At 38.8% G+C, this 13566-nt stretch overlaps 1 protein-coding gene across 6 annotated transcripts in view; it reads right to left on the bottom strand.

Moving 5' to 3' along the window:
- Nucleotides 1-13566, bottom strand: part of ARMC2 (armadillo repeat containing 2) — a 143838-nt gene that overhangs the window by 80148 nt on the left and 50124 nt on the right. For 5 of the 6 annotated variants that reach the window (XR_013176332.1, XM_077162592.1, XM_077162591.1 and 2 more), the window contains exons 7-10: nt 12901-12999; nt 8561-8736; nt 5298-5400; nt 3704-3927 (exon numbers count right to left, since the gene is read on the bottom strand). Coding sequence is in view for 5 of the 6 variants with exons in the window: in XM_077162592.1 (XP_077018707.1) it covers nt 3704-3927; nt 5298-5400; nt 8561-8736; nt 12901-12999 (602 nt within the window). In the remaining variant the exon portion in view is untranslated. The remainder of the gene's footprint in view (nt 1-3703; nt 3928-5297; nt 5401-8560; nt 8737-12900; nt 13000-13566) is intronic. The other variant, XM_077162594.1, reaches the window with a different exon arrangement.

Below are 13566 nucleotides of genomic sequence, written 5' to 3'. Positions count from 1 at the left end.
TTAATCTTCTCCTTGGTCTGGACCACCACTTCCTGTTTCTTTGCATGTTTTATAATCTTTTGTTGAAACCTGGACGTTTTGAAATTTTAGTATGTTATCACTGGAACTATAGACCCTGAGGTGCCTGTTCTTAAGCTTGTTTCCAGTTAGTGTCATGACAGAGCTTTCTTTGAATACCCGGAGGTAACAAAAAAGAAGGAAAAAGAAAATGTCTTCCCAGTCTTTGAAGATGGATCTGTGGGAGTGCTCTCCTTCAGAGTTTATCCATACAATGACATTGCAGAATAACTCTAGACTAAGTATAGGGACCTCCTCGATCCTTTCCACTTATGTGTCTTGACATGGCATCCATGTGGGGCCCTAGAAACTCCCCAGTCTGCAGAGATATGAGTGTTCCCTGTTCCCTAGGAAACACTTTCCTCACAGTGCCAGGCACTGCACTGCGTGTCCTAGAGCCAGCAACCCCTTGCCATGCAGACAGCACGACTTGACTGCTCTCCCACGTCATTCTGTAGGAGAGTTCTGTGAGCTGCCTTCTACACAGAGGGCATGTTCTGGGAGAGGGGGTCCCTCAGGTTGCCACCAGACAGACTCAGCCAGACATGCAAACTCACATATGTGCATGAGGGTTATTCTGCTCCCTCTGGAACCAGGACTGGCTCCAGAATCAGTGAGGGCTTGGGAGGGGCCAGCCAGAGTACCATGAGCTCCTACCACATTTAAGTGTTTTTTTCTTGATTCAGTGCTGGCTCTGTTACTGCTATCTTAACTGTTTTCTGGAGCTTCCAGAAAGATGTCTGTGCCAGCTCTTACCAGTCATTCAAAGCTTCTGTGGAGGGACAGAGCCCTAAAGCATCTCCTCCATCATCATCAGGCTCTGTATTTTTATAGAGTTGTGGGTGACATCACTATACACTTTTGGCAAAATTCATCAAACATAAGATTTGAGCATTTCACTGTTATGTAAATAAGAAAGTAACCTCATTTGCTGCTTCCTATGCTCTCTTCAAATGAAATGCTTTCGAAATTGTCTGTTTTAGTCATCAAATCTCCAATAAAATTAACTTTAAGAATCTAAGAACTATAATCATGGGAATATTTGTTCCCATTGTACAGGTATGCAGTTTCTTTCAATAATAGAGCAAAATTCCATCTGGGGCAGCTGCTATCTTGGTTCTCATTTCATGACGTGAAGATACAGGCTTCCCAGAGACAAGGTTAAGAAAGAGGAAAAGTACTTTCTTGCTAAAGAATATACATTCATAATAACAGAATTATTTAAGCACCTAAACAGAAATGTATTAATCGCTACATTTTAAAACTATCAAGCATAACTAAACCAAGATTTAAAGGACCACGACCACTTTGGGATAACTCTTAATTACTAACATAATTTAGATCACTGTTTAATTGAACCCCTAAACTTCAGTTGAAGGCGTCTTAAATTCCCCTATTTCCTGAAACAAGAAATAACTGGCTCTGAGGACTTGGGGCCTGACATATCCAGAATCTCTTGCTGCTAATATAACAGGCCCTCTTCTCATTTTAATTTCTATTCAGCACTTCTCTCCACATAGCTGGTCAAAGTCAGAAAGAAAAAAAAGTTGAAAGACCTAACAGCCATCTCTAACTTAGTCTTCATTTCCTGTGACTTTTTTTTTCTTATCAGAAGTAATTGTTCAGCTTTTTGTCTTTATCAGTTTATCATCTTGTGCACATTCCTCTTTCCGCTGTCCTGATCTTGACCTCTTGTTCACCAGCCTCTATCTCTCCCTGCTGCTCTAGGTCTGGATGCCCACGGCCTCATACTGAAGAAACATGGCCATCGACTCCACTGTGAACTCTGGATCCCACCTCTCCCCTGGACAGATCAATCACGTCAGCAGCCCCCAGACATAACTTGAGCACTGACTTCCTTCTTCCTTTGCTTCAGTTTACCAAATCCTATACAACCTTCAGGGTACAGTTTCAGATGTTTTCCATGACTTCCAACAAGGACACTTTAGGGAAACACCATGACTTCAGCATTTACCAGAGGCTAGAATGCACAGCATTTCATAATGGGGGAGCTCCAGAAACTGTGTGAACTCTACTAAGGTTCTCCTGGATGAAAGTCCAAATAAGAGGAAATCACAGATGTCTGTCTCATGTTCTGTCCGCCTTGTAGATGTTTCTCAAATTCACAGCCACAAGAAATTTATTTTTCAATTGGACAAAGTTACTTTAAAAACAGAAAAGCCACATCAGCTGGAGTTACCAGGTTTTGAAAACTGGTGGCAAACAAACAGCTCTGCACGTGGCCAGATCTGTTTGGATAAATTTGTGCATGAGCTGAGTGGTTAAAAAAGCCAATCTGCCTTTACACAGCCACAGTGCTCTTGAAGTGATGTTGCTTATATTTTATTGTTTATATGCTACAAAACAGCTTTTGCTTTGTTTTAAATAAGAGAAAATGTCCCGTTCAGGGCCATTCTGCAAATGAAATAGGCTAAAACACAGTGTCTCCCTCTTCGCCCAAATCTATAAACACACACACAGTGAAAGGGAATTGTTGGTATAGACTGCACTTGACGATCACAGTAGAAGCATCTTCTCAGAAGGCAACAACAATGGGTCCACTGTCTCCTGCTGGACTAGGGTGTGGGCAGGAGGGCATGGGGACAGGGAGAAGCCTGAGGCTCTGCAACACCTTGCACACGAGGGCTTTGGAGATCATGACAGAAACGACTGTCATCTGGAGGTGGGAGGTGGTGGTGGACAGCCATGGTGGGCAGCAAGGAGGACATTCTAGAGTCCTCTGTGACCACACCCAGAGGGGTGCACGGGCCCCAGGCAGGGAAGGATTCCACCCTGGTGTGTCCATGTATACCTGAGGATGCCAAACCCAGGGGAAAAAGCCAAAGAAAAGAGGAACACACAGGAAGGTAAGGCACTGTATCTACTGGTACCTGTTTCTTGACTTGATATATTTTTTACCAAAATAACATATATATATAAGTATATATATATATATATATTTCTTCAGTTAATATGAAGGACCTGACCCAGCACAGAGACTGTGGTAGTTAGATTCAGGTGTCAACTTGGGCAGGTGAAGGTGCCTAGGTCTATTGCTGTGGACATGAACCAATGGCATGTGAACCTCATCTGTTGCTGATTACATTTGCAGTCGGCTAAGAGGTGTGCCTGCTGCAATGAATGATGTTTGATTTAATTGGCTGGTGCTTAAATGAGAGAGCACAACGAAGCACAGCCCAAGCAACTCGGCATACCTCATCTCAGCACTCACAGCTCAGCCCAGGCCTTTGGAGATGCAGAAACAAATCACCCTGGGGAAAGTTGTTGGAACCCAGAGGCCTAGAGAGAAGGCCGGAAGAGATAATCTTAAGCCTTCCCACGTAAGAAAGAACCTCAGATGAAAGTTAGCTGCCTTTCCTCTGAAGAACTAACGAAATAAATCCCCTTTTATTAAAAGCCAATCCGTCTCTGGCTGTGTTGCATTCTGGCAGCTAGCAAACTAGAATAGAGTTTTTTCTTTCTTTTTTTTTGCATGGGCAGGCACAGGGAATCAAACCAGGGTCTCCAGCATGGCAGGCAAGAATTCTGCTACTGAGCCACTGTCGCACCACCCAAGGCCATCCTTTTAAATGGTAACTGATATTAGGTTACATGAAAACTAATTTAACCTTGTCAAGTTACTCACCTGGACTAACAAGTGGCCCGAATTAGGCAAACATGCACCACATTTCTTGGTGTTCTCATTGATGTGCTTTATCAAAGTCATCAGTATTTCCACGGCACCTTTGCTGATCATTTCATTAAGAAATCCTGGATTTCCAGAAATGAACTTTATAGCCCCCATACAGTATAAAAAAGCCTCAACGTTAGTTTGCAGGTCTTCACTTCTCAGCACCTCCAATAATGATTCTATCAAAAAATGAATTATTATTATAAGCATTTAACAGCTGGAGAGAAACGTATTAAGGCCCTTATAAGTGAGTATCAAACAGAGTTTGAAAAATATATTAGTCAGGCAGGACCTACATTCAATACTTGTTAAGGGTTACTCATATGGGATAAAGAAAAAAGTTTACATGTAGATAAGATAACGTCTCTGTAGTAGTAATGACAGCAAAATGATGGAACATTAGCATATAAATTAATATATAAAGATGAAAGTGTTCTTTTAATTAAATGCCATTCCCTGACTCTTATTCATATTTACCATCCTTTATTTTCAGTTGCAAAAATCTTGAGTTAATAAAACTAAAACTGAAACAATTAAAGAGTTATATTTCAACAAAACCATTAAAAATATGTTTGTTGCTATATGGGTGGGAAATTAATTAAGTTAGAAGCTTTAAAAAAAATCTCAGTAACCATAGAAAGGGATAATTTGAGTATAATATCCACTGTTTCCCAAAACAATTTAAGAATAATCACCCAAATAACATACAACTACGGGATCTCAGCATGAACGCCAGGCACCTACAATAAAGCTAACCATGCATATTTCACACTTAATTTTATTAATGTCAGCATGGTCATGGTCTGACTCTGCCTCTTTTCAATCTACTCCTCTCAATTAGCAGATTCCATGGTAGACATTTCTTTCATTACTGGTTTATCCTGCCCACTGGAGTAAAAAAAAAAGGAAAAGAGAGTTGATCCTATATTGCAAAAAGAAGAGTCCAAGTGGCTTCCATGTTGCTGCCTTCCCTTATATCAGCAAAATGAATTCATGAACCATGTCTATTTAGGTAACTAAATAATAATATAGCATCTTAATCATGTAGGGGTGTGTCAAGAATTACGCATTATAAACTAGGTAGGTAGACTGCAATAAGACTTCTACCTACAGATTTAAAACATGGCCATTTTATGTCAAAGTTCTACTACAGTTGTAGATATCTTCCAAGTTTTAGTCATTCCTAGCACTTTAAAAGACTGAAAATTTGAATTATGTCAAATACTATTAAATGTGGTTTTTTTTCCTAACGGTAAACCCAAGGCCAGGAAATGAATTTTAAAATGTGGAACGTTTTGTAAAGTCATGACAAACATTATAAAAAAAAAAAAAAAAAAAGGCAGGCTACCCTCCTGGGCTCCAAAGGATGCATTAAAATGAACGCAGAAAACATAGAGGACAAAGCACAGATACACATTGCATACTTTTGGCATTTTACTAGAAAATAAAAATCTTCCAGCTTTCATTAATTATAACTTTTCTCTCCAAACGTTTTCATTCATTCTCAAGTACAACATTGTCTTGATGGTAGAGCTGAATAAATACTCACCTAGAATGCTGTCATTTTGAAAGAGAGAATCATTCTTCTCACTCCTGCTAATTTTGAATACAAGTTTGCAGACATTAAGAAGGTTCTTTCTACTTACTTTAAGCTGCAGAGAAAGAGAACACATTTCTATTGCAGAGAGAAATAAAGGCATGCCATAATTTTAAGACACAAACAGCTATTTAAAAAGTACGAGAACATTTTAAAAATATAAATAAAAGCTCTAAAAACTCAACACCCCAAATTTAGGGCACATATGTACCCACCATGGCATCTAATCAAACAATTACAGTAAATGCAATATAAATGACCTTTTTGCTAAGCATATTTTTGATGATAAGCATTTATTTCTTACTTCATAAAGTTTCACATTTACATATGAAATTATATGATATAGCTTTCACAAAGTGACTGTGTGATTGTGAAAACCTTGTTCTGATGCTCCTTTTATCTACGGTATGGACAGATGAGTAAAATATGGATTAAAAATAAATAATAGGGGGAACAAATGGTAAAATAAATTGGGTAAAGGGAAATACTAGCAGTCAATGAGAGGGAGGAGTAAGTATGTATGTAAGTAAGAGGGAGGGGTATAGTATGTATGAGTTTTTTCTTTTTTCTTTTTCTTTTTCTGGAGTGATGTAAATAATCTGAGAAATGATCATTGTGATAAATATACAACTAGTTGATGATATTGTGAGTCATTGCACACCAAGTATGGAATGTTCATATGTTAAGAATATTCATGTTGTATGATGATTGGCTTTATTAATAAAAATTTTGAAAAAGTATAGGTTACTTTTTAAAGAGGATATGAGAAAGAAGAGTGGTAATGTTGATAGGTTTAATTAAATGGAATGACTGTTTAAAAATACAAAAGTGAAAGAAGAGGGATACTAGAATTTCCCACTAAACCAATTTAGAAAACCACCTGTAGTGACGGTAAAGGAAGGAAAAGAAAGGCGAAATGTATGAACCCTTCTTTAATCAATGCCCTGTGGCATTTTCTAGATTTCTGTGTTTCCTGTCTGTCTCCCCCGCTGCAGTGCCAACTCCAGGAGGGCAAGGGGCTTGCCTATTTTATTTGTCAAGAAGAGTCCCTGGCACAAAGTAGACTCTCACAGAAAGGTAGTTTTTCTTACATTAAAAATAGTAGCCCATTATACTTAAAGAAAATTTGAAAAATTAAAGAGAAGTTTTACAGTCACACATAATACTACTAGTATATATATAATCACTGTCAACATATTGGTATTTCTGCTGTTTTTGATCCCCCCTGTGCATAGAGTGCTGGAGTTTTGCCTTCTTGGATATAATCGCTTTCATACTGTAAATATGTTTGTGGTTGTTTTTTGCTTTTTTTTAAAATACCTTAATATAGACTGAACATTTCTGTAGGATTTTTCAATATGCAAAGTTTAAAATTAAAATAGCTGTCTGGCAGCCCTCCTAAACCCCTAAATAAAACAGTATTAATATTATGCTTACAGAATTATTTTAATTATAAAAATTTTAAATGTAAATTATAATATTAAACTGGTAGATAAAATATTGGCAGAGAGAATTTATTAAAAATTTCTTAGCCTCACATAGCTTTAGTTTTCGCTGATTTTTTCTTCTGATTTTCAAATAATATAGTCTTAAAAAAAAATTTACAGAGAGCCCCATTACCATAGTCTAAGCTAAACCACATCTTGCCTGGAGGTCCCAGGAGATTCAGGCAACAGATAGGTGCTTTTGAACTGATGGCCTTGAAGGTCCCCTCTGAGCTAGTCAAAAGGGACAATCTCCCACCTCCACACTCCGCACGTTAGCCTGTGGCTCTTATCCCTAATTTAGCAATTGTCAGGCAGCGGGCTTCATCTAATCACATAATTTAATTCAGAAAATATTCAGCATCTGGCAGATCACTTAGCTGTTTACCCTAAAATAGTTAAACCGTGCCACGTATATAATTAAGTTGAATGATACCCCCTAATAGCGATGATATTTTACTCTGCAAAATATTAATGGGTTCATGACATTTTCTCTAACAAAAAGGGTTTTTTGTTTTGTTTTGCTTATTGGCTTGGTGTACCAGGATTCAGATGAAAGCGTACGTGCCAGCCCTGAGCAGCTGGCAGTCCAGGTCCGGCCCCAGGTCAGCTGCACCGCCAGATTCTCCCAGCCGCACACAGGGCCAAGGGGGCGCCCCGAAACCAGGGCCAGACTTCTCATTTCCTCTCTACAACTTTTTTATTTTCAGATCTTCCCTGGGGTTCATGCTTTTTTAATTGATCAGATATTAATTACAAGGGAGGGGGTTAAAATACCACTGAAATTACCATTTCAAAGAAATGCTGCTTTCCGAGTCATGTATTACAATTATTCAAAGAGGTTGAATCGTTTAGGATGAAAGCTAAATAAGAATGGTGCCTGACCAAAAAATTACACAAGATACAGATGGAATATTCTGTTGTATGAAAGACTTAATTATCAAAATAAGGAACAGTGGACACTCCTACTAAGCTATTAGTAAGTATGCTAACACTTAACTTCACTGTGTACTTTAAGATTTTAAATTCTGTGAACACAGGGAGTTAACATAAAAGCTTTTACTTTTATGAAACCAGGTAAACATAGCTTAATTCACTCGTCTTAGCAGCTGTCTTAGAATGTTCTATAATAATTGTGTCTTATCTTTTGGTTCCAACTGTTTATGGCTGTGAAACAAGGGACCTCCTTCAAACAATATGATTTTGCTTGAGACAGTTTCTGCAGACTTTTATTTGGTATCTGACCTTTTCTTCTAACACTGCATGGGAGCCTTCTATGGCCACTGAGGTATAACTTCCTGTGACCACAAGCAGCCATTTCTGCTTCATGCTGGTTCATAAAACATTTGGCCAATGCATCCAAGGGCCAAATTACCTTAAGTTATTTATTAAATCATGGGTCAAGAACCCAGCAGGAACCAAAGGGGAGAAACCATGGCTTCTGCTTTGTCTGACATTTGTCTCTAATCAAGTTACTTGAACAATTGTTTTGAATGTATTTGCCCATTATTATTATTATTTTACCTATTACAGTCCAGATATGATCTTAAACTAGATAACACTTTCTAGTAAAATTCTGGATGCCAATTTATTACCTGGGCCACCCCCCCCCCCAAAGATTCCAAACAAACGCACTGCACTTGTAACCTTCTTTGTGATATTTACAAATAAAGCATTAAATAACGCTTGTATGTGCTACACTTCATTAAATCAGAGGAAAGTAAAACTTACTGCTAGAATAATTTTTGCAAGTTTAAGGTTGAGCGAGTCTGAACCAACATCAACTAGCTTATACAAGGTCTTCAGGAGAATACTTCTTCTCTTAAATTTATTTCCAAGCAAGTTTCCTTCCTCTAAGGCATGATGAAGTTCTGTGCAAGCATCACAAAGAGTTTCAATGTTTTCTTCTGTCACAAGAGCAAAGAGAGTAAAGCAACATTTACTAATTAAGGCTAATTTTTCAAGTGTGTCAAACATAATGTAAGTACAGAAACCCATTAATTATTTCCCCCCATACAACCTCAAATCCTGGAACAGCATTATTCCCTTCTCCTAAGAGTTCCATCTACCTGATTTTTTTTCCCATTCCTTTGATACATCTCTTACCATGCTGACTTAACTAATAAGTCAGTTAGCTTATCTAGAATACACAGTCTCCCAAAGAATATCTTGAAGAATGGAAGTTCACCCATTTCCATTGGCCTCCTTCATCCCAAATGCTCTCCACCTTTACCAGCACTCTGCTGAGCCTAAGAGAAGCACAACTCCTGCATCTCTGCTTTCAGCCCTGTGAGGTATGCCTCCACTGGCCTCGAATGTTCTCCTTACCCTCATTCCTACTCATTTTGGTCCTTCAAGTTCAAGAGCTCCAGCTCCTCCAGAAAAGATACACTATTCCACACTGATCTCCTCTGAACTTGCATTCAACAAATACTACCTTGTACTGTTATTTCTTTTTCCTGCATATATGTGTATATTATGCTTTACATCTGGTGTCCTTAAACAGATATCATGCTGAGTATGAATGTCTTACCTGACTTTGTATCACAGTACAGGCACAGTGACAACACTGTACTGACAACCTGTAACAGCACAGTATGCATTCGTTTGCTAATATAGCTGTTGATGAAAGCAATGATCAATATTTTTCCATGAGAATAATGCTCATCATCTGAGAAAACAGGGCTCAAACAGAACAAGATCTCAAAATGTCACCAGGTACACCATTGTTTGGTGATGGCTATTAGAAAAGACAATTTAAAAAAAGACTACTTTGCTTAGAAAACAAGGCGATCTAGAATATTTTATTTTATAATGTGAATACTGATTGAAGTAAATTTTTAAAGTGGTAGCCATACTAATAAGTATACAAGGAATAAAAGTAGCACATACACATGAAACACGTGAGAGAATCCAAGGTATAAGGTGTTCAGTCAAAAAAATTATCTGATAGATTCCATCATAAAATGTCAAAGTAGGAAATCAATCTTAAATAAATACCATAATGTGCTCTTAAAAGCCCACATAGAGGAAGTGTGTGCCTGCAGAAGGAAATGACTCAGGCCATTTTTAGCTCTTTTCAACAATAACGTCTAAGAAAAAATTTTAAACCTCAATAGCTAAGCAACCTTCAGTGCCTTTCAGTTATGCACTGAAATAAATGAATTGGTGGGAAATGACTTAGACTAACTTTGAATAAAGGGAAAAACCTGAGTCCTATTGTAAGAAACCCTTGTTTTGTTGTTTTATTCTTCTGTGACTGGTAGATGCTTCCCAAGCCCTAAGTCCAGGCTATGGGCCGTGTGCTGGCAGAGGGAGGTCTTCAAGGTATGTTTCTAACACTTCCCTCCACAAACTCTTTAACCTGGTAAGTTCTATTCAGGAGTAGCTATTCTGTGGGTGCATAGGTGGTGCAGTGGCAGAATGCTTGCATGCCATGTGGGAGACTCAGGTTTGATTCCTGGCCCATGCACCTCCCCCCCCCCAAAAAAAAGAATTGTTATTTTAGCTTAAGAAGAAATTAAAGCTTGGTAATAGACAGTGGTGATGGCAGCACACATTGTAAATGTGATGAATGTCACTGAATTACACACCTAAAAATGATTAAAATGGGAAATTTTATATATGTATACATATTGCCATAATACATTTTTTTTTTCAAATAAAGGAAGGCACAAGGGTCAAATTTTATGCTACTGAACAAATTAACTCTTTATACCAATTGGTTTGTTACGATTATCAGACAGCCTCAGAGACAACTTGAATCGTAACACTATCAAGATTCTTAGGGGGCTAAAGCTGGTGGGTAAAAGTTTAATGAGTAACAGGAGAGAAACAAAGTTTCAAAGTAGCTTATCCCCGAAAGACACTTACTAAATACAAAGGAAAAAATATTAACTTGACAGTGGATAAACGGGGCCGATACCACCTTGACCACAGAACTGAAGGTAACATTCTCGGTAAGGCAGCAGGTCAGCGCCACGTGCCTCCTGACGGGCTGCACCGAGAAGGACACACCAGAACTGCTGTGATACACCTGCCCCAAATGCCTAACGGGGAGCTAACCTTGAGAAAATATCAGGAAGACTCAATTTGTGGGACACTCTATAAATATTTGGTCCATAGTCTTCAAAATAAGTCCAGCTCATGAGATATGAAGACAGACTAAGGAACTATTCCAAATTAAAGGTGACAAAAGAAACATGGCAGATGATCATAACTTGTCATCCAGGATTTTCTTTTTCTAGAAAGGAAATAATCAGGAAAAATGGCAAAATCTGGATGAGGCTTGCATAGTATTATATCAATGATAATTTCCAGATTAAGTAAGAATAATGTCCTTGTTTCTAAAAATACACTCCAAAGTACTTAGGGATGGGGGCATCAAGTGTGCCACCTATTCTAAAAAAGGCTCAGAATCAACAACAAACAGTGGGAGAGAGAGAAGGCAAGGGAGGAAGAGTTACTAGAAGGAAAGGGGGAGAAAGGAAAGGGTAAAGTGAACGCGATAAAATATTAGCATTTGGGGGATCTGGGTGATTTGGGAGTATGGGATTTTAGGGCACTATTCTCACAATTTTCTATAAGTCTGAAATTATATCAAAATTAAAAGTTAAAAAAAAAAAGAATCTCAAGGGTCAAATAATCCAGCCCCTGCCCCCTCTGCTGTTCTTAAAATTGTCTGTGGGTGAGATGGCACACTTCAGAGTTTAATATTCATTCTGCGGGGAGACTCATCCACAATTCAAATTCCAGACTCCTATTAAGTCCTCCGCTCAGTGTCCGTGGTGACAGAGCCCTCAGGACCCTCTTAAAATATTCATGCTGAAGGTCTCTTCTAAGAGAGGCTCTTGCTCTACTGCCTCATTCTCTCATTTCACATTTCCTAATTTGTTTTCTTTTTTTAATCCTTACCCAGACTGGTTGTTCTTCACACTTGTTTTGGGTTTCTCACACACACACACACACACACACACTCCTAAAATAAAGGGCCAAAGTTAACCTGGTACACTAATACAAGGGGGATAATTAGTAACTACAAAAGGAAAAGTCACAGTGTTCATATTCTTAAGACTTCTGGGCTGGCCACCGAGATCATGTGACCCCCACGGTCACGTGCCTACCTGGTAGCAGTGCCAGGACAAGAAACCCTGCCCAGGGTCTCTACTCAACCCCAAACACAGCCAAGCACCAACAGCAAACATGGCGGCCAGCCCATTTGAACGTTTTAGGGAGCCAGTCTTTTGCACGGCTTCCCTGCTTGCTTGCTGGGGAAGAGAACTCATTTGCCTTGCTTTTCCTAGGGCTTCTTCCAGCGGCTACCAGTTCACTAGACTAAGGGGCGCCCGTTCAATGATTTCCAGTGAGGGACCGCTGTGTGTTGTAGGCCACACACTGCGCTGGGCCTGGGGCTCCACCGGCAGCTCAGAGGAGCCAGTTCCAGCTTCAGAAACAGAATCCTCAAGAAATTGCAAAGGGGAAGATGAGCGGGACCCTGCCTCCAACGAGCTTTCCATGCCCTTGTAGGGACCTGTAGGCAATGAGCCTTCATCGCTGGGTCACTCCAGATGCGACAAGTGCTGGGCAGATTCCAGTCCACTTCCCGCCCTGTGAGGAGCATCCCTAACATATGTCCTCAACCTTAGGAAAGTAGGACATATACACATTTGGATCTAGAAAACCACATACACATCTTTCAAGGATGCCAGTCTCTGAGACTTAGTCAAAGTTTCAGAGGCCTGAAATCTGTTCTAGTCTTTCACTTTCTTGAATGAACAAAGGAGTTCAAACCAGCAGTTATTAGGCAGAAGAGAAGATAATTTATATTTCAAAGGGAATTTTAGAAGGAGGTTCTCTTGGTACATTTAAAGTATAATTTTACTCACTAAGTATTAGGTTTACATGCAATATTTAATACACACATTACTGGGTAAATAAATAGATCACTTCGTTTGTTTCTGAACATGTTACCAAAATAATGTTAGTCAAAGTATACTAAAAATATCAGAGCAATGGGGAACATATAAATAACTAGATATTTTTGATGTAAAACAAAAACGGATTTTTTTTACCCTTCTCTAATTCATGCAAAATCGGTACAATTCTTGTTTTCCAAAAGACTTCATCTGCTTCTATTTCTGTATCCTTTTCTTGCAAGTCGGCTTTTGAGACTGCAAAAGAAAGCAAGGCAGGAGAAAGCCATAAAAAAGGAGCTGTAAGCAGAGCAGTCAAAAGTCTTTACTAGTCCTCATTAAAACTAACAAGCTATAGAATTAAATTATACTTTGCCCCTCAAATCCCACTAATTCAAGTTAGAACAACAGGTGGCCTAATGAAGCTACCCCAAATTAAGTTCAGATAGGATAAAATAAGGAAATCAAAACTTTAAAATATGATTGGGGCACTTCATAAAGTAATAAGCTTTGTAAATGCTTGTTGAAATTATCATCAGCAAGGCAAACCATTTTGAACGTTTACTTGCATGTTTTCCTTTGTCATTTAGAATAATACTTCTATAGAGCTATTCTACAGAAATGTAAAGAATACAAAATTTGAAAACACTTAAAAATATTTCTAGAAAGAAAGGCCTGGAAGAACTTTTTTATTTATAAAAGTGAAATGTCCACAACACTATGGGATCAACACTTTAGCCGTATAGTGGAAAAATCAGGGGCTTTGGGGCCTGACACGTCTCGGTCAAATCCCAGTTCCATTACTGATGCACTGGGTGACGTGGG

The sequence above is a fragment of the Tamandua tetradactyla genome, chromosome 5 (assembly GCF_023851605.1).
Source record: "Tamandua tetradactyla isolate mTamTet1 chromosome 5, mTamTet1.pri, whole genome shotgun sequence".
NCBI classification, from domain to species: Eukaryota; Metazoa; Chordata; class Mammalia; order Pilosa; family Myrmecophagidae; genus Tamandua; species Tamandua tetradactyla.
Note: the sequence above shows the minus strand (reverse complement) of the source record. Positions and strands in the feature narration are given on the sequence as shown.